The sequence below is a fragment of the Vicia villosa genome, linkage group LG1 (assembly GCF_029867415.1).
Source record: "Vicia villosa cultivar HV-30 ecotype Madison, WI linkage group LG1, Vvil1.0, whole genome shotgun sequence".
Taxonomy (NCBI): domain Eukaryota; kingdom Viridiplantae; phylum Streptophyta; class Magnoliopsida; order Fabales; family Fabaceae; genus Vicia; species Vicia villosa.
In genome coordinates this window covers 95,104,171-95,123,440 of record NC_081180.1, presented here as the reverse complement: position 1 = coordinate 95,123,440, position 19,270 = coordinate 95,104,171, and the positions used below count along the sequence as shown (strand labels likewise).

The 19,270-nt window shown below is 33.5% G+C and overlaps 2 protein-coding genes across 2 annotated transcripts; both read right to left on the bottom strand.

The window, feature by feature from the left end:
- Positions 1-1,504: 1,504 nt before the first annotated feature.
- On the bottom strand, positions 1,505-3,695 carry LOC131612816 (reticulon-like protein B1). The gene is made up of 5 exons (XM_058884567.1): positions 3,332-3,695; positions 2,479-2,659; positions 2,193-2,334; positions 2,024-2,093; positions 1,505-1,903 (listed from the first exon to the last, which is right to left on the bottom strand). The coding sequence occupies exons 1-5, from the start codon at positions 3,525-3,527 to the stop codon at positions 1,743-1,745; spliced, it is 750 nt and encodes a 249-aa protein (XP_058740550.1). The 5' UTR covers positions 3,528-3,695; the 3' UTR covers positions 1,505-1,742.
- Positions 3,696-10,459: 6,764 nt separating this feature from the next.
- On the bottom strand, positions 10,460-14,599 carry LOC131643598 (uncharacterized). The gene is made up of 5 exons (XM_058913857.1): positions 14,315-14,599; positions 11,872-12,229; positions 11,687-11,757; positions 11,009-11,107; positions 10,460-10,918 (listed from the first exon to the last, which is right to left on the bottom strand). Exons 1-5 carry the CDS (start codon positions 14,555-14,557, stop codon positions 10,823-10,825), a joined length of 867 nt encoding a protein of 288 aa, XP_058769840.1. The 5' UTR covers positions 14,558-14,599; the 3' UTR covers positions 10,460-10,822.
- Between the last annotated feature and the right edge of the window lie 4,671 nt (positions 14,600-19,270).

The window sequence follows — 19,270 nt, the reverse complement described above, 5'->3', positions numbered from 1 at the left end:
TGAATAAGAAGCTCAGTACGTTCAGGTCTATAAAGAGTGAGATCATGAAAATTAAGGCTATGTTTGGGAGTTTGGAGGGGAGGGGAGGGGTTCAGGTCTATAAAGAGTGAGATCATGAAAATTAAGGCTATGTTTGGGAGTTTGGAGGGGAGGGGAGGGGAAGGCTTCCAAAAATGAAATTTTAAAAAAATATAGGAAAATATTTGACATTTTTTAAAAAAATGATTTTGTTTAGAATGATAAAAGAGTCATTATCATTAGTAAATTTTTAATTTTCAGAATACTATAACAATCTAAAAGATATTGAGAATATTTATGTAAGCCCTTCAAAACCCTCTAAAATCCTCCTTCAATACAATTTTTGAGTTCCTCCATTTTATGGGGTTTTTGGTGTTATGAATAAACTCAAACCCTCCAAAACCCTCCTACCCAATTTTTTTTTATCCTTTTCATCCAATTCTTCCTATTTTTCAAAGCCCTCTCCTCCCTTCCCCTTCAAACTCCCAAACATATCCTAAGGGAATTAGTGAACTTAACTGTAGATGCCATATTTGTTTTGTGCAGCAAGTCACAAATATATTTGATTGACATAGAAATAGTGAGTTATCAGTTTGAGATTTTACATCAACTCTCATAAAATAGTCAAGTGTACCGAGTTGTGTGAAGGCAAAAAAATGTTGAAGCTTGGTTGAGATGGCAGTCAACAAAGCTGTTGAGCTACGTGTAATGATTATCAGATTATGTCTTCAACATGCACTAAAATACACACCACAAATCCTTTGGAAAGAAAGGTGAAGAGAGAGGAGCCACACTTGAAGAGCATAAAGCGAAAATAATGCTGTCAGATTTCCATTAGAAAAACTTGGAGGTTTGGTCCATGAAAAAATCTTCATTTAAAAGACCATTAAGGAATGCATTATTAATATCCAAACTGAAAATGGTGGATTGAATTTATGATAATCGCCATTGGTCTTGTAGGTATCTAGACTGGAAAATGAGTATTCTCAACAACCAACAAAGTAATGATCTGGAATTTTGAAGTAGAGAAGAAAGCTTTGAAAGTTGTGAGCATTCATAACTGATTAAATTTGTTAATGTTAGATGAGAGTTTTTTCATCAAGTTTCTCCAAGATCTTTAATTGAACAGTTACAAGATCATACTTAGACGATATTACGAAGGCGTAGGTGGCGGTGACGGAGACAGAGGAGGGGACTAGGAAGCTTATGTCATGATCAGAGATCAAAATTGAGCCCTATGATACAAGTTTAGAAAGGGTGAATGATGTTTACTTTCTTATTCTGAAATATTCTGTTTTCTTAAGTCTTTATATAAGAACAATACAAATAGATGAGTTAGCTGTCACAACTCGGAATAACAAACTACATGTGCAATATAGAACCTCACAGAAAAAGGAAGAATTTTGGAGTATGTGAGGTGAAAACGCTAATCAAAGCTCCTATTAAGCCATAGAGAATAAAAACACAAAAAATAGAAGAAAAAAAATGAAATTAAACATGGCAATCACTTCATTAGATGACATGGAGTACACATTCATGAAGTCAATGTGGAAAACAAAATGTGGATGCTACTGATAAATAAGTCAAGATAAACCTAAAAATAAAGCTGGGACTACGAGGACTTTTATTCCTAAAACTATATTTGACTCAATTAATCCAAAATGAAGTAAGTCTTATAAATTTGACATCTGAACAAAACTGCTAATCCTGAGAGATAATGTATTCTAATCCTTTTTGAACCCCGCAATTGGTATCTGGCTCAAAACTTTAGCATCAAGCACTGCATACTGTTTCTTGATCTCTATCATTGCTTTCTCAGCTAGTGCATCAACCTGGTCTTCATGTTTCTCATACACCAGTGGCAATGTGAACAATGATAAATAGACTGTATTTCACCAAATGGGCACATTGTTAATAGAATACCATAAAATAAGTTCTTTTAAGCATTAAACTTAAAAATTGGTAACATTGAGAAGAATAATGGAAGTGAAGCATGAACTCTTACATAAATAAAACAATGTCAAGAAGTTGAACCAGCTGCCAATAACTGAGATAACCCACAACCCAGCAACAACCTGATAATAGGATAAAAAATACTTAACTTAATTTCTTACAAAATCGAAGCATCGAAACCATAGCTTCTCCCATAAGGATGAAGGAAGGGATGAACTTACGGTAAGAAACTTCTTAATATCTCTCCCAGTTCCAATTTCCCTCAAAACAGTGAACATTTGGTTAATTTCAACTCTGAGAACAGAAGCAGCCTCAAGAACGCATTCCTGAGGAACTGCAATATGTGGGATTTGCAGTGGAGACCTAGTTGCAAAAATGTCAAAAACCAAATGAAAGTGCATAAATTAAGATTAACAGTATTATAAGGTATAACAAATTTCACCTTATTGTAAAGAGGGACACACCATAACAGAAAAGTAATGAAAGAATTTGGAAAGGCTTACTTACTTGTGGATAAAGACAGATGCATTAGACCACAAGAAAAGGGCCGCGAGAGACAAAATCATTAAATGGCAAACAAGAGTTATGAGGTGGTATTGCATCAACTCAAAGAAAATCCACAATGCAGTTCCAGCACCAAGTGCCACTCCCGTGCATCTCTTGTTCCTCCATAGTAAAATGTCCGCAGCTGCAAGAGAAAACTTCATAATGTAATAATGTAACAGAGGAAACATAATTCCCAATTTCCAATTTGTAATGTAATACTATAATAAAAATTCATCCATTTCATTGTTTTCCACTTTTCCCTACTAAAATTTATGGCAACCACCAACATCCTCTGACCATTTGATAGGGATAATTGGTTTTAGAACCAATTATGGCAACCTTTTTACAAAACAACAAAACTAGCTTTCCATGGAATATAAGATTTTGTATTGGATGCATGGTTTTAAAAAGCTTTCCATTGCGAAAACTATAATGACAAAAAGGTACTGGCACCATTGTCGATACCAATATCATTATTCACCGTTTTTACGATGAATGATGAAAAAGAAAGTGTGGTTAGTTTACACCGTGATGACAGTAATCAATATCATAACACATATAGACAGAAATCGCGAAAGTTTTTACACGGACAGTTATTTAAAACCTTGATTGAATGTAACATAATTACAAACCAAATTCAATCTAGATCAAATAATATCTAAATTTCTGTAATCAGAGTAAGATTGACAATTATTTATTAATTCAATCTAAATCAAACATTTCATGCATAACTTTTCAGATCACAAAATAAAAAGAAAAACACAGTATTGTTAATGAATGCAATAACGTAAAGGAGTTACACGTTACGACGTACGTTTTCCACCGCCTAAGACCTTGTGAACGGGACGATCGCGACCGAAGAGACGGTAAACAGTGTTGGCTTTAGAGGCAAATTTGGGTGGCCTCTTCTTGTGGTCATCATCGGAATCGGAATATGAATCTGAATCAGAGTTGTGGTCGTGAAATTTCTCTTCTACCTTATCGATGAAGGATTCTGTTTCCCCTGCCATGGATGAAGTGGAAATGGAAATGGAAGGAAGGAGTGAGAGAGAGAGAAAGAGTTGCAATGAAAGAGAGAGAGAAGAGCGAGTTGCGTTGAACGAGTTATTGTTTATATGTGGCGTGTTGTTTGTTGAGTTTTTCAAGCCTCAAGTTCGGAATTGGTTGAGAATGAATAACGGAAAGTTTCTACTTACTACCAGCTGCTGCTACGTACGTACTCCAGCATTTCAAATCAAATTACTTTCATTTTTTACTTTCTTTTTTCTTCTTTTAAACATACATTATATTAAATCTATAAATATTAATTTTTTACTTTTATTATAACTACCGACGTGTATATAATAATTAAACTCATTAAATAATTCATTGTTTTTTATGATAAAAATTTCAAAATAAATGAGCTGTTTTATATTTTGAGAAAAACAAGAAAATAAAAAATATTGAATTTGTAATTACTCTCAACATAATATATACTCATTTTACTTTTTTTTTTTTTTATGTATACCGGATGTCTCCCCCAAGGAATTCATGGATTAATTTCATTAAATGATTCATATCATACTTGTTAGGGCCGTCGATCTTTTTTTTTAGGGATTTGATCACCATTTCATTCAATTCTTCGGTGAAGAAGACCACATTATTTTTCATCGCATTCTCTTTATCTTTTTTTTTAGTCGCATTGCAAGGCCTTATGTATCCTTCGCGCTCTAAATAGGTCGGCTCATATCGTCATCAACTTGTAATGAAAAATGTGATACTTCGCGTTGTTTCTTCTATTTATCTTCAACTTTGAAGTTTTTAAAGTTGTGAAGACAAGAACGATAAAGATTAGGCATGATAATGGGCAAGGTATATATTCAACCAAAATGAATGAATTTTCACAAACCGTATGGGTGCTAACGTATGTCCAAACATATGCCCAAACGTATCGGTACAAGTATGGGTGCTAACGTTAGTGAAAAATTATTCTTTCACATTTCCATAAGTGGGGTTTAAAAAAATCTTCATACTCGAACTCATACCCTTTTAGAATATGTAAATACACATACTTATATCAGTTACCCACATTTCTAATAAAAATAAATAAATCAATTATAAAATATCATATCATTTTAAGTTTTTAAAATTCTTAAAGAAGTTTTCAAAAAATTTATTGTTGAATTATGAAATAAATGAACATTTATATTAAATATGTAATAGTTTAATATTTGATGTTTTTCAAAAAGCTTGATAGACATACATTTTTATATAATAATATAAATAAATATTGTTCAGATATGGGGCAGATTTTTACTAGAGTTCATACTCGTACCTATTTTGTGGGTTTTTACCCTACTTGTAGTGAGTATTTTTTGCAAGTATCGATGAGTCAAATTGTCATCCTTAATAGATATACATATTTATAATTTTTAAAACTCAAGATATTCATAAAGAATCCAAAACATGACTCATTAACAAATGAATTTGCAATCGAAACGACCAAGCCCAATTCCATTAACCACCCGGATCAAAACCCGCTGCCTGACCAAACCACAACTTCTGTCCTATGCCACTCAGCTCCAACTAGTCATCGACCCGCTTCAACTAACTTAGGTATCGTTTGGCCGAGCTTTTTTCGGTTGTAAATGTTATTTTAAAGTTAAAGTTGAAAATAAGGGCTTTATAAAAAAGTTAAAATTGTTTGGTAATATTTATAATTTTTTAACTTTAAAAATAATTTTAAACTAAACCGTTTGATATATATCTATAAAAATATTTTATTCAATATATAGATGAAATAATATAAAAGTGAGAAAATGATAAAATATGATTTTTTGTCAAAATATTGTAAAGTGTTTAATATGAAATATTTGCGAGTGAAAGTACTAATTTTTATTCATACTTTTAAAAATAATAAAATATTAAATATATATAGAAATTTTTTACACAAAAATGAATACAAATTAAAATTAAATACTATTATATTACTAAAAGGGATGAAATATGTTTAAAATATTAAAATGAATATTTTTTATAAATATTTGAAAATATGTGAAGATAATGTTGACACATGAATGAATAACTTTTTTTTAATTAGATAAAGTAGAGTAATATGTGAAGCATTATGAAAATATATGTTCAAGTGAAGAATTAAAAAAAATTATAATAATGTGATAGTATAAATTGTGTTCACTGGAATTCAAAGATATATAGTTATGAAAATGTTCTGAAAAGTTATTATAAAATTCCTTTCAACTTCTTTAGTAGAAGCTCCTTAAACTGTATTTTTATTCTTAAAATAAAAGTTTTTTTTTATAAGGAGCTTTTCCTAAATATTGTTTGATCCTACTTCTCTTTTAAAGTAGAAGATAAGTCAACAAAAAGCCGTACCAAATGGTATCTTAGTCCGGGAGCTTAAAAAAGGTAGTTATTAAATTTCTAAATTGCAACAATCACAACAAATTCCTTTATTATTTCTGTGTAATGATTAAAAGACGCCGAGCTATGAAAGTGTAGCAACTTAGCAAGAAGCAGAATATTAGATATCTAGATCATAGTTTTTTTTTTGTATTTTCTGCAACTCGCATTTCCTCAAGCAATTCACACGTTTATCCGTAATTGGCTAGTAGATTTGGCAAATATTATGAGAGGACACGTAAAAGGATAGAAAGAGAGAGGGGGGAACACATATAGGACAAATTCTGTTAGAGGTTGCACATGGTTTTTCCAGGTGGTAGCATCTCATTAGAGAGAGAATTTAGGGAGGTTGCACATGGTTTCATCGTCAGGGAGGCGGTACTGTATCCTAATTTTTTGGGAGTCGAAGAAGGTTAGATATACCGGTGTTCAAGGGTGAGGATGCGTATGGGTGGCTAGTACGTATTAAACGATATTTTTATTTGAATGGGGTGAGGATACGTGATAAGTTGGAAGTAGTAGTACTAGCTATGGAGGACAAGGCGCTGAACTGTTATCAATGATGGGAAGAACAAACACCTCTGATAAATTGGGAGGAATTTAAGTTGGTTGTGATGAGAAGGTTTGAGTCGGGTTTGTTAAACAACCCGATGGGGCCTTTGTCGAGTTTGAGATAAAAGGGAATAATGGTGGAATATATGACGAAGTTTGAAATGGTGGTAGCACCCTTGCGTAGAGAGGAGGGGAGCATGTTGGACTCCATTTTTTGAATGGACTGAAGGAGGAAATTCAAGCAGAATTGAAGCTGCATGAGAGTCAGAGTCTTGAACTCATGGATAGAGCCTTATTGATCAAGGGAAAAAATGGGTTGCTCATAAAAATGGGAATAGAGGAGGTACTCTTAGGATAAGTGATCCTGGGGATTTTGGAGGGTATAAAAAGGAGATTGAGGAGGAAAATCAGGTGTGAAGAGAGAAGTTGAAGGGAAGAAGGTTGAATCCTACGGAACTAGAAGAGAGGAGTAAGAAGGGACTATGTTTCAAATGTGGGGACAAATGGAACAAATAACATGTGTGCGAATTCAAGCATATGAGCCTGAAGTTGTGTGAAGACAGTAGTGAAGGAGAAGGAATAGAAGAGAACATAGGGGTGCAGCAAGGGAAATTGGAGGAACCAGTGGAAGAATTGCATATTTTGCAGTTGTCCATGCAAATTAAGGAGGGGTTTACTTCCAACAAATCTTTGAAGGTTTGGGTGAAGGTGAAATACATGGAGCTGTTAACCTTAATTGATTCAGGAGTAACCAGTAATTTTAAGGATTCTAGGGTAGTGAAGGAGTTAAGATTGAAGGTTGAGGAGACCTCTACTTATTTGATTGAGGTAGGGAATGGAGAGAGAGTCAAAACTCAAGGAGTATGTGAAGGATTGACATTCCATATGCAAAGAGTGGAATGCAATCAAAAAAATTTCTTGATGGAGTTATGAGGGTCAGATGTGGTGTTGGGAATGGATTGGTTAGCTAGCCTAGGAAATATTGACGCTAACTTTGGAGAGTTAAGCTTGAAGTGGGAAGGAAATGGCCTTGTATACAAGATACAGGGAGATCCTGCCTTATGCACTAGGCAGGCATCTTGGAAATCTATAGTTAAAGCTTTGAATGATGAAGGTGTGGGTTTCTACTTGCAAACCCTGAAAACTGACATAGGGGTGGTGGACCTCAAGAAATATAAGGTGTTAGATCCTTTTGAGGAGGTGTTCCATTTACCTGCAGGATTACCTCCTATGAGGGAGTATGACCATGCCATTAGACTTAAAGTTGAAGTTGTTATACCCAACCTCAGACCCTGTAGGTATCCATTTTTCCAAACAAAAAAAAAAGAGATTGAGAAGATAGTGAGGGATGTGCTCCAAGCTGGCATCATAAGGCATAGCACCAGCCCCTTTTCAAGTCTAGTTTTATTGGTAAAGAAGAAGGATGGAGGATGGAGGATGGAGGTTTTGCATAGATTATAGGGCTTTGAACAAGGTACCAATCCCTAACAAATTCCTTATACATGTGATTGAGGCACTGTAAGATGAGCTAGGAGGTGCTAACATTTTTTCTAAGCTAGATTTAAAATTTGGATACCACCAAATCAGAATGAAGGAGGATGACATAGAGAAGACAACTTTCATAACACATGAGGGCCACTATGAATACCTAGTGATACCCTTTGGACTGACAAATGCCCCCCTCAACATTCCAAGATCTAATGAATGAAGTCTTGAGGCCTTTCCTTAGAAAATTTTGCTTGGTTGTCTTTGATGATATATTAATTTACAGCAAGAGTAAAGAGGAACATAAGAGGCATCTAACCATGATTCTAAAAGTGCTCCAAGATCAAAAATCGTATGCCAACAAGAGAAAAAATGCTCTTTTGGCCAGACAGGGGTTGAATATTTGGGACATATCATTTATGGACAGGGGGTATCAACTGGCGCTAAGAAGATGGAGGACATGCTCAAATGGGCCAGACCTAAGGATTTGAAGGGATTGAATGGATTCTTAGGTTTGACTGGATACTATAGGAAGTTTGTGAAGGATTATGGGAAAATTTCTTGGCCTTTAATCCCACTGATAAAAAAGGATAGTTTCAAGTGGAGTGATTATGCTTAGGTAGCCTTTGAGGGGTTGAAGATAACTATGACCACCATACTTATTTTAGCTATGCCAAATTTTGAAAAATAGTTTGTGTTGGAAACTGATGCTTCGGGTAGAGGGATATGAGTTATTCTCATGCAAGAAAGGAGGCCAATTTATTATACGAGTCATACATTATCTAAGAGGTCTCAACAGAAGCCATTTTATGAGAGGGAACTGATGGCTATTGTGATTGCAATCCATAAGTGCATGCCTTACTTACTTCGAAAATTCATGGGAGTTAAAAGATAAGATGAGGGCAGGATTTCCAACATTCCTCCTTGAGGTTAAAGAGAGTTTTGAAGGGGGGGAATTGGTAGATTTGACAAATATTATGTGTGTGTGTGTGTGTGTGTGTGAGAGAGAGAGAGAGAGAGAGAGAGAGAGAGAGAGATCACATATAGGACAAATTATGTTAAAGGTTGCACACGGCTTTGTCAGGTGGCAGCAGCTCATTGGAGAGAGAATCTAGGACTGAGCAAATAAATGATTGGGGAAGCATCCGTTTTTGGGTATGCATGAATTGAGTGGAGAAATCCCCCTTATGAGAGATAAGGCCTCTTGAAATGCCTCTTTTTTCTGCTTTTTACTTTCTCCATTTCACATCATTGTATTACTAGATCCCATTTGAACTTTAGTACTTAATAAAAATCATTCATTTCCTTACTGCTTCTTCTGTGTACTTATTTTTATATTTGTCCCTAAATACTAAGTTGATTGTATTATTGGCAATTGAAATCCCATGAAACGATATGCAAACACTGTTTACCCGTGAAGAATACACTGAAAAGAGACTTGTTGGCGAGTCACCAGGACAATTCCAGAGCACTGCAAATTCTTTTGGCCCTTTGACAGTATAAGTAGTTGACAATTGATATCAAATAAATTTTCAAAAAGATTATTATAAAATTCTCCGCAAAATTGTGACTGAAGCAACCAATTCTTAGGCTATGTTTGGGAGTTTGAAGGGGAGGGGAGGGGAAGGCTTCCAAAATTGAAATTTTAAAAAAATATAGGAAAATATTTGACATTTTTTGAAAAAATGATTTTGTTTAGAATGATAAAAGAGTCATTATCATTACTAAATTTTTAATTTTCAGAATAATATAACAACCTAAAAGATATTTGAAAATTTTATGTAAGTCCTTCAAAACCCTCATTCAATACAATTTTTGAGTTCCCCCATTTTATGGGGTTTTTGATGTTATGAATAAACTCAAACCCTCCAAAACCCTCCTACCCAAAATCTTTTTATTCTTTTCACCCAATTCTTCTTATTTTTCAAAGCCCTCCCCTCCCTTCCCCTCCAAACTCCCAAACATAACCTTAGGGTTCACTTCGAACTGCAAGGTTGAAGCTGTGAAAGAAAGATGATAGAGACTCCAGCTGGTTTATAAGTTATAACATGGAAACAAAGTATCATATTCGAAGCACCAGAATGCAAACAATATAGCCAACACTGCAAGTATGACAGTCAATACGAAAAATGTTCATCTTTTTTAGTTTATATCACAGACAATCAATATGGGAAGCCAATAGCAAAACATTAACAGATCCAGAGTCAGAATCAAGAAAATATAATATTTGCTCAGAAAATATTGTCCCAGCAGATAAAGAAAACTTCAAAAGGCTTATATAGAATAAGGAACTTATTACTAATAGCACTTGGTAAGAACTGTTTCAAATAGGTAATCCAAGCAGTACAGAATATGGATTGTTTTTTCTTCGCCGGGACATGGCACACACACCACTTAGGTATCGCATGGCAAAATAAAATGTTACCTCCACAATCATCATCCAAAAATATTTACAAAGACAATAACCAATGCAGTCACATACAACAACAACAACAATGCAGTCACATAAAACAACAAATTGGGCATGATTTATAATATAAAACTACTTATCTGCCCTTAAAGTGGGCAGGGAAATGGAATTTACAAAAAATGTCCCAGACCTATCAACTTTTCTTTTATATATTTAAGATTAAGATAAAATACAATTTAAAACAAGTCTACACCAACATGTACTAATTGTCATTAGGCAAATATCATACAATTTTTACAGATATAAAAGGAAGACCTAATGGGAAAGGTCTCCTCCCTTATAAGGGAACTGCAGGCTGCGCACTCCTCGCATAGCTTATAGATGCAATCATCTTTTCAAAAAAATTCCAACAAGTTGAAGGATGCTGCCTCAAGGTGTATAGAGCTGATGCAGTTAATACTAAGAATTTTGTTGTTCCAATTTCTCAATCAAGGCTTTCTTTTCATTATCAGGGAGGGAATTGAACGTGAAAACGGACTTGTCACCAATGTCATCCTTAATGTTAAACACAAGTCCAAGATCAGGGAATTTGTGCCGAGAATGAAGATATTAATTTCAAGAACAAAATCATCTTAAGTAATTTACCTTGATGGGCTGAGTGAACTTCCTTCCGGCAAATATCACAAAAAGACCCATCCACAAAGCAAGCAATGTAAGTTTAGCTCCATCGTCCATCAATCCGGACTGTGAATTTTAAAGTCAAATTTATCCGGGAGGAGAAAAATAAACAGATGTTATATAAATGGGGCGATCAGTAATGGTGATTATAACAATCATCAAAATATGCTTGACCAATGAAGGTAAAAAAGATGCTGACAGATGCAGACATTGTGAAATGCATGGACTCGATTAATAGCGTCAAAAGAAATATGATAACGGATTTTGAATTTAAGGATAGGGAAACCATAATATGATGCCGTTACTCCTAATTGGATCCTCTGCAACCCTGCAGTTCTATCCAACTCAATCATGGTCATTGGACATGTTGCAATGCTTGGGTTACAAAGGATTTGGTTTCTAATTATATACATGCTACATTCACTAAAGCTGAAATATTCAAATATGAATCTTTAGGTCTTCATCTTACAATTCAAATATTATGATTGTAGTAATTATGACATATTTTGAAAACAGTGAATCCAAATCCTTAACTAACAAATTTGAAAGAAAAGAACACAAGAACCATAGGCTATAGCCTAATGTCGACTGTAAACTAAATAGAAAACATGTTTAATAGAGCCCTTTAGAGGAACAAAAGAATACCAGATGCCCAAGAAGAAGTATCGGAATAATAAACGTGAGAGCTCCAGCTTCTAGCTTGCCGTAGCAGAGTCCTGTTTAAAAAATACAAGAAAAATATCAAGACAATTGATACTTATTTTTTTCTTCTCTATCCCACTAATACTAAATGGTAACATAAAAAGTATATACATCTAATTAAACATCACCTTCCTTGAAAACAAGTCCTGTCAAAGCAGCGAAAAGAGGACCGACAAGCCAGACAGCTGAGGGGTTATCAACAACATATTGTATTAGAGTTTTATTAGCCGGTTGAGCAAGGTAGATATAGGTCGCAGCTGATCCAAGAACCCCGAGGCCCCATAATGCTTGTAGAGTGCGCTTGATTTCAGTCACATAGATATGAATCAAGAATAATGATAAACCCAATCCACCTGACCCAATGACATATAAAAAATCTTGGTTTTGCTTGAGAAATGAACTTAGGTTATCGGGCAAATAGGCAGCCGATGCGGCAATGACAAACGATGCAGCGGCTGTAACCAATCCTGATCTGTACGAAATAACCTGCCATGGGCATAGCTAGCGTTATATGCATAGCATAAGCCAAAAGCTTTCAAGCTGCAACTGTATATGTAACATATATAGACTACACTGTTTGTTGCTGCTGTGTGTTTTCACTATACAACAAAATTATTTGAGAATTTTGAAATATGTGGTTGATTTAAAAAGCGTGTAATTGAGTCCAGAAGTTGCAAATAATTTGTAATTGTGTCCCTACCCTACATTCGAGGAACTAGTTACAAACGACTAAAACACTTAAAAGTTCATGAGTCATATAGAAAACTACTTTTATATTAGAAGATTATAGAATAAAAATAAGACAATTGTTATTTCATATGGTAAAGGAACTAAAATGATGGTAATATCAGTGTTGAGTGTGATGAAACTAATCTAACACTTGCTAAGGTAACAATTTTATAAGTTTAAAATAGTAATAGTTTTTTTTTTAACTTAGTATCCGGGGCCTTGAGACGACTAATTCAAGGGGACCAATCCCACCAACCACTGGCGGAGAAGGGGTCCATTTAAAGTCATAGCAAAGCTCTATGTAAAGACTGACCCAACACGGGAATTGTTAGAATTTAGTGGAATTCGAACTTGAGATCTTGAGAGAAGTCCACTCTCAGATTCTAAGCCTTCATTATTAGGCCAACCTTCGAAGATTAGACAAAAGCCGATATTATTAGGTTAGACACCATCACCCTAATTGAACCAGAAACTTCACACTTGTCTATATATTTCTAGTGGTTATTGTCATATATACTTACTTAAGATGCCTGTTTACACTAGAGTAGTCATTTCCAAATGGCAGCGCAGAGCCGTTTAGTGGGATAGCGGGATTGCTCATATACGGAATGACCGCTCTATTTGATCATTTTTGGAAAAATTACTTATAATAATTAGAGATTAAAGGTAGTGCATGACAATGTAAAATAATTTTACATCATCATCCAATAGAAATTCTCCATTCAGCCATGTCCTAACACTAACTCAAAAATATCAGTGTGATTTGGGAGAATACACAATGGTCATTAATCGATAGTGTAAAAACAGATTTACACCGACCCATTTTCTCTAATAATTATAACATATATTTAATTTAAAATTAAACAAATAACTCAACTCATAAAATATTCATAAATCATCGCACACATGACTCTTTAAGTGCATAAAGGACTATGAAGGAAGGGCAAGGTTGAGTCTTAACTCAAGTTTGATTGAAAACTCCAAAATTACTCTTAAAACAATGTAAATTTAATGGTGGTTACTTTTGGGTTTTTAGCGGAGAAAAGGATAGCGGGCCAGAAAACACTCAGGGCTGAGAACCGCTCTGCTTTCCTCCATAATTCTGCTATTTACCCTATAGCAGCCTCCTATAGGGTTCTGCACTGTTAAGATTCTCCTTAGCTTCCACTCTGCTATTTGACTACTCTGTTTTAAACCTCTATAGTGCACGAATGAGATGGAATAAAATGATATTTCATTGTTTGGACAATTCAAAAACGGATGGAGCGGAGCAGAATGGAGTGGTATGGATTTCATTCCATTCCATCACTTACCACCATTTTTCTTCCCCTCCAATTTGGGCGGAATGAACAAGTTAACTTATTCCGTTCTAAAATTTCCATTCCATCACTTACCACCATTTTTCTTCCCCTCCAATTTGGGCGGAATGAACAAGTTAACTTATTCCGTTCTAAAATTTCCAAACAATGGAATGGTATCTTCGTTCCGTTCCACTCCATTCCGCTTCATCCCAATCCGCTCCGCTCCAATCCGTTCCGTTGATTTTATGATATCCAAACATAGCCTCAGTGGTAATCAAACATTAACACCTTCTCATGTTATTTCTGTTCTAGAATATCAATGTGGCATTAATTACATAAATTTCTACTAATACTCTTATTTACATCTCAATCAATTTAACTGCCACACTAACTACTTTACTAATAAGAGTATTTAGATATAAGGTTCATTTTTTATCATTTACTCATAAAATTAATTATTTATCATAGAAATTACTAGTACACTGGGTAATAATTTCGTAACAAAGTATAGATAGAAACTGAATGAGGAGAAGGTGTGTACCTCTTGAACATCAGAGGATTCAACGGTCCAGGGGCCATAAACACCTTTATAAACTACGGTATCGCTCAATGAACCTTGGGGGTTTTCTCCCACCGCTTTACACCTTACCGACCGGATTCTGATTGTTGAAGAAGGAATCCGAGCTCCACAACATAAGCTTGAGGAAGGAATCCGGAGAAGAGTAGGAGGTCCTACCGATACTGATGCAGCCACAGCCGCAGTACTCAATCCTTGCAGTGCCATATTCTGATTTTCTCTAATTAATTCAATTGCAGTAATATAATAATGATCTCGTTTTATATTTGTGTGGTTATTAACCATTCAAATTTGACTCGTGTCTTGCTCTATCTTAGACCATCTACAATGGTTTTAACACTAACACCCACTTTTTCAACTTCCAACACTCTACATCATTTTCTCTTTCTTCCACCTAATAACTCAACACCCATTCAACTTTTACCCTCTCCAATGGTTTTTTACTCAACACCCTACCCCACCACTTTTTATTTTCATATTCTTATTCAAATTTTATTTTTATTTTTATGATTACATAAAATTACAATTATCGATTAAAATTAAATTAAAATAATAAATACTTAATAATTTATTTTTTAATTTATTGTAATAAAAACAAAATTTATTTAAATAATTGGATACGATACAAAAGACACTTAACTTCAAAAAAAACACTACTAGAAAGATAATAATAGAGAAAAATAGTGAAAAACTTGGTTTTTTTTCTGTGTCCAAATCAAATGAACCAAGTCTCTATTTATAGAGAAAAAAAAATCATGAATTTTGGTTAAAAAAAAAATTAATTTGCAACGAAATAATTAAGTTCAAAGTATTAAATGGATAAAAATCTGGCCAGCCAATCAAGACCAGCCACATCAGCCCCTGCGTCAGTGTACATGGTGTTGAGTTTTCTCAACATCTCTCTCCTCCAACACACACTCAACACTACTCTAAACACACCATTGCACATGATTTTGCCATGTTGAGTTTAATTAAACACACCATTGCACATGGTCTTAGGTGCAAAACTTCTACTCATTTTATTTATTTTATCGTACTACTAGTTCTTATACTTATTTATTATTAGAGATTTATTATTTTTATTATATGAACTTTTTAGAGATTCAGGATTAACGATAAAATAGAATTTTAATAAAAAATTGAACAACTGTTCTTAAATTTTAATCATATAATAAATTCTTAAATATTTAATTATAAAAGTAAATATTATTTAAATTTTACATTAAAAAAAAGAGCGGTCTCATACAATTTGAAAGACTATTTCAATTAAAAAAAAAATTTGTTAAATGTCAATCACCAGTAAACCAATTGGATATTTCAATTTTAAAATTTTGTTCCATAGAAAGATTTTAAATGCAAATAACATTAAAGCTATAAAAAAATATCTAAATATTTTAACATTTCGAAAGAAAGGCTAAACAACAAATACGCAATTATCGATGCAAACATTTATTTTTTAACAACAATATTAAAATCAAAGTGTTTTTAATTAATAAACAACTAAAAATTAAAATTGTAAAATATGAGAATACAATGCAACCATTTTGTTTTTGTCAAATATGGCAAATTTCTAGAACAATTATAATCATATAATTAAAATATATATAAACATTCAAAATTTTGTATGTTAAATATATTCTCAAAATAATGAGACGCTTGTAATTTTGAGACATTTTGATGAAAACCTTGACATTTTATTAGAATTGATATAGTGTGATGAAGAAAGTCGAACTAACTATACAAATTATAAAATTTTATAAAAATTATACTAAGATAAACTAACCCAAATATGATTATTTAAACATCTTTTATATATAATACTTTAATTTATAATATATTTAATTATTAAAATTAATAAAAATAATATTAACTTTGCTAAAATCATAATATTATTATTGAATAAAATTAAACAGTATATCTTTCTATATAAAAATAATAACAATAGATCAAACCACTTATAAAAATGTAATATTTAACATCAAATTTTAATAAAAAATGAAATGAGCATATAATAAATATTTAAATATTGAATTATAAAATATTAATACATCTAAAATTTATAATTAAATAAGAAAATAAAATTAAAAGGATTATTAAAGGATAGAATAATTAACTTTAAAATTTGGGGAGGTTATTGGTGTTATGAAGTGAATGGAAACGAATGATGTCGTTAAAATTAGAGGTGTTCAAATCTAAACCGATCCAAAAAAAATTGAATATTATTGGATGTGTTTGGGTGTCATTTTGTAAAAAACGCATGGTGTAGATCATATTTCGGATTAATTTTTCAAAATCGAACCAAATTGTAAGTATATATTTTATACTTATTTATTTTTTATTTATTTTTTATTCATATGATATGTGTTAATTTATTATACGATGATTTTCTTAGTTTAGTTAAATCTGTTTATTTTATTATTTCTTTTATTTCAATCATAATCGATCATTCTCATTTTTTAATATTAATTGTTAATATAATATATATTAAATATTATATCAAATCTATTATTTAGATATGCGCCCTATATCCTGCTGCAGCACAGTGTATAAGATAATCTCCAAAATCTTCACTATCAGGCTAGGTAAAGTGATCAACTCTATTATTGATGACAGTCAATCTGCGGTTGTTCTTGGGAAGGTTATCCATGATAACATTATGTTGGCTCAGGAATTGGTGAGAGGCTATGACAGGAAAAATATATCCCTCAGATGTATGATATAGATGGACATTCAAAACGCTTATGATACCGTTGAGTGGCCTGCCCTTAATCAAATTTTAATTGAGCTTGGCTTTCCCCATAAGTTTGTTACCTGGATTATGGTTTGTGTAAGAACAGTGTCTTATAGATATTCTATTAATGGTACCCCTACTAGAATCCTTAAAGCCAAGAGAGGATTGAGACAAGGGGATCCGGTGTCTCCCTTTCTCTTTGTCCTGATTATGGAATACCTTCATAGGGTGTTACAAGGTCTTAGCTTAGAGCCTAATTTTAATTTCCATCCTAAATGCCATAATCTTAAGATTATTAACCTGTGCTTTGCAGATGATTTATTATTGTTTAGCAGTGGCAACTTGATTTCTATGTTAATGATGATGGGGAAATTTAGAGAGTTTTTTGCTGTAACTAGGCTGTATGCTAGCCCTCCTAAGTGTAAAGTTTACTTTGGGGGTGGTAATGTGGAGGATCAAGGTTTGATCCAACAGGCAACTGGTTTTGGCAGAGGTGCATTGCCTTTCAAGTATCTTGGGGATCCTCTGGCAAGTAGAAAACTTAGTATAAATATGTGCCAACCCCTTATTGACAAAATGTTGTGTAGAATAAATCATTGGAGTACCAGACTTTTATCCTATGCAGGGCGTTTACAGCTTATACGAAGCGTGATTTTTGTGATAGCCAACTTTTGGATGCAAATATTCCCTTTGCCCAAAAATATCATTGCCCATATTGACAGTCTTTGCCATAGATTCCTCTAGACAGGAAAAGATGTCGCTTCAAGGAAGGCTCCCATCTCTTGGGACCATACTTGTGGCTCTCGTGCAGCTAGTGGCATGAATATTATATCTCTTGCAGAATGGAACCGTACCACTATTGGCAAATTACTATGGAATGTGTGTGCTAAAAAGGATAAGTTGTGGATTAGGTGGATCCACCTTTACTACATCAAAAGGAATAATGTGAACACTTATCAACCCAGTCCTGCCAATTCCTAGATCCTGAAGGCTATATTCAAATATAGAGAAGATTTAATGCAGTTTGCCCCGTGGCAAGTCTTTCAAACGACTAGGGTTTATGAAACCAACAGAGTGTATAAGTTGCTTAGAGGAGATAGACTCAAAGTCATATGGGGACCCTTATATATGCTAATAGAGCTAGACCGTTTGCCATTTTTACTTTGTGGATGGCATGTCAAAACCGTCTGCCTATGAAGGATAGACTAAATCGGTTTGGTATCATAACTGATGGAAAGTGTGTGTATTGTGGTCAGCTGGAAACGTGTAGGCATCTGTTTTTCGATTGTGCATAAACCAAGAGCGTTTGGAGTCAGATTCTCACCTGGATGAAGATTAGGCATGTTCCTGGAGATTGGATTGAAGAGTTAAACTGGCTCTGTTATCAGATAAAGGGGAAAAGGGGTCGTGCTAAACATCTAAAGTTAGCAGTCACTGAGACGATCTATGTTGTTTGGAACCAAAGAATCAAGATTATTTTCCAGAATGGGAAAAAGGAGGCTTCAAGGAGTAAAGCCATCATGGAATTTATTTGATACAGGGTTGATTTAGATTTTAAATTGGCTAATTATTGCAATATGTTGTAGTAATCTTCTGATGTAGAGTTTTCTGTGTTTGGTTTGGCTTGTAGTAGCCTGGATCTTTGGATCGGTTGTTGTACTTGTCCTGTTTTTGGAATAAAATTGTTATTTGCTCCAAAAATAAAGATATTATTTATTAGCATTTTTATAATCTTAAAAAAATATATAATTTTTAATTTAGATATCCAAAAATCGATCTAAAATACACTGCATGAAATTAAATCAGATCGGATCAGATTTTTTTAATTAATCATTCAAAATAAAATCGAATCGCCTGTAAATTTATCAGGGAGAGAAGTTTAGGTATAGGTGACTTAGAAGTCAAAAGGTCAACTAGTTTGGTCAACAGGGTCAATGGTCAACAATTGACCAAAAGTCAATTTTTGACCAAAAAGTCAACTCTTGTAAAAATGTAAGTTTTTTGTAACTTTCTTGGTGGGAATATTGTAATGAATACTTGGCAAGAGAATGAAGAATGTAAGGATTTTTGGTAATGGAATTTGAGCGGTTTGACTTTTCACATGAATGTTGACTTTTGAATATTTGGCTTTTGTACTAATAATTTGTAGTTGAATGATGAACTTTGAATGATGATAGCATTTGAATGTA

Bases quoted from the DNA above. Each gene is read 5' to 3' on its own strand.
- LOC131612816 (XM_058884567.1), bottom strand. From the start codon at position 3,527: ATGGCAGGGGAAACAGAATCCTTCATCGATAAGGTAGAAGAGAAATTT. The intron at 2,660-3,331 runs GTACGTCGTAAC...TTTCTCTTGCAG, and splicing joins GGTCTTAGGCGGTGGAAAAC to CTGCGGACATTTTACTATGG. The intron at 2,094-2,192 runs GTAAGTTCATCC...TCCTATTATCAG, and splicing joins ATATTAAGAAGTTTCTTACC to GTTGTTGCTGGGTTGTGGGT.
- LOC131643598 (XM_058913857.1), bottom strand. From the start codon at position 14,557: ATGGCACTGCAAGGATTGAGTACTGCGGCTGTGGCTGCATCAGTATCG. The intron at 11,758-11,871 runs GTGATGTTTAAT...TTTTTTAAACAG, and splicing joins AGGACTTGTTTTCAAGGAAG to GACTCTGCTACGGCAAGCTA. The intron at 11,108-11,686 runs GTATTCTTTTGT...TAAAATTCACAG, and splicing joins TACTTCTTCTTGGGCATCTG to TCCGGATTGATGGACGATGG.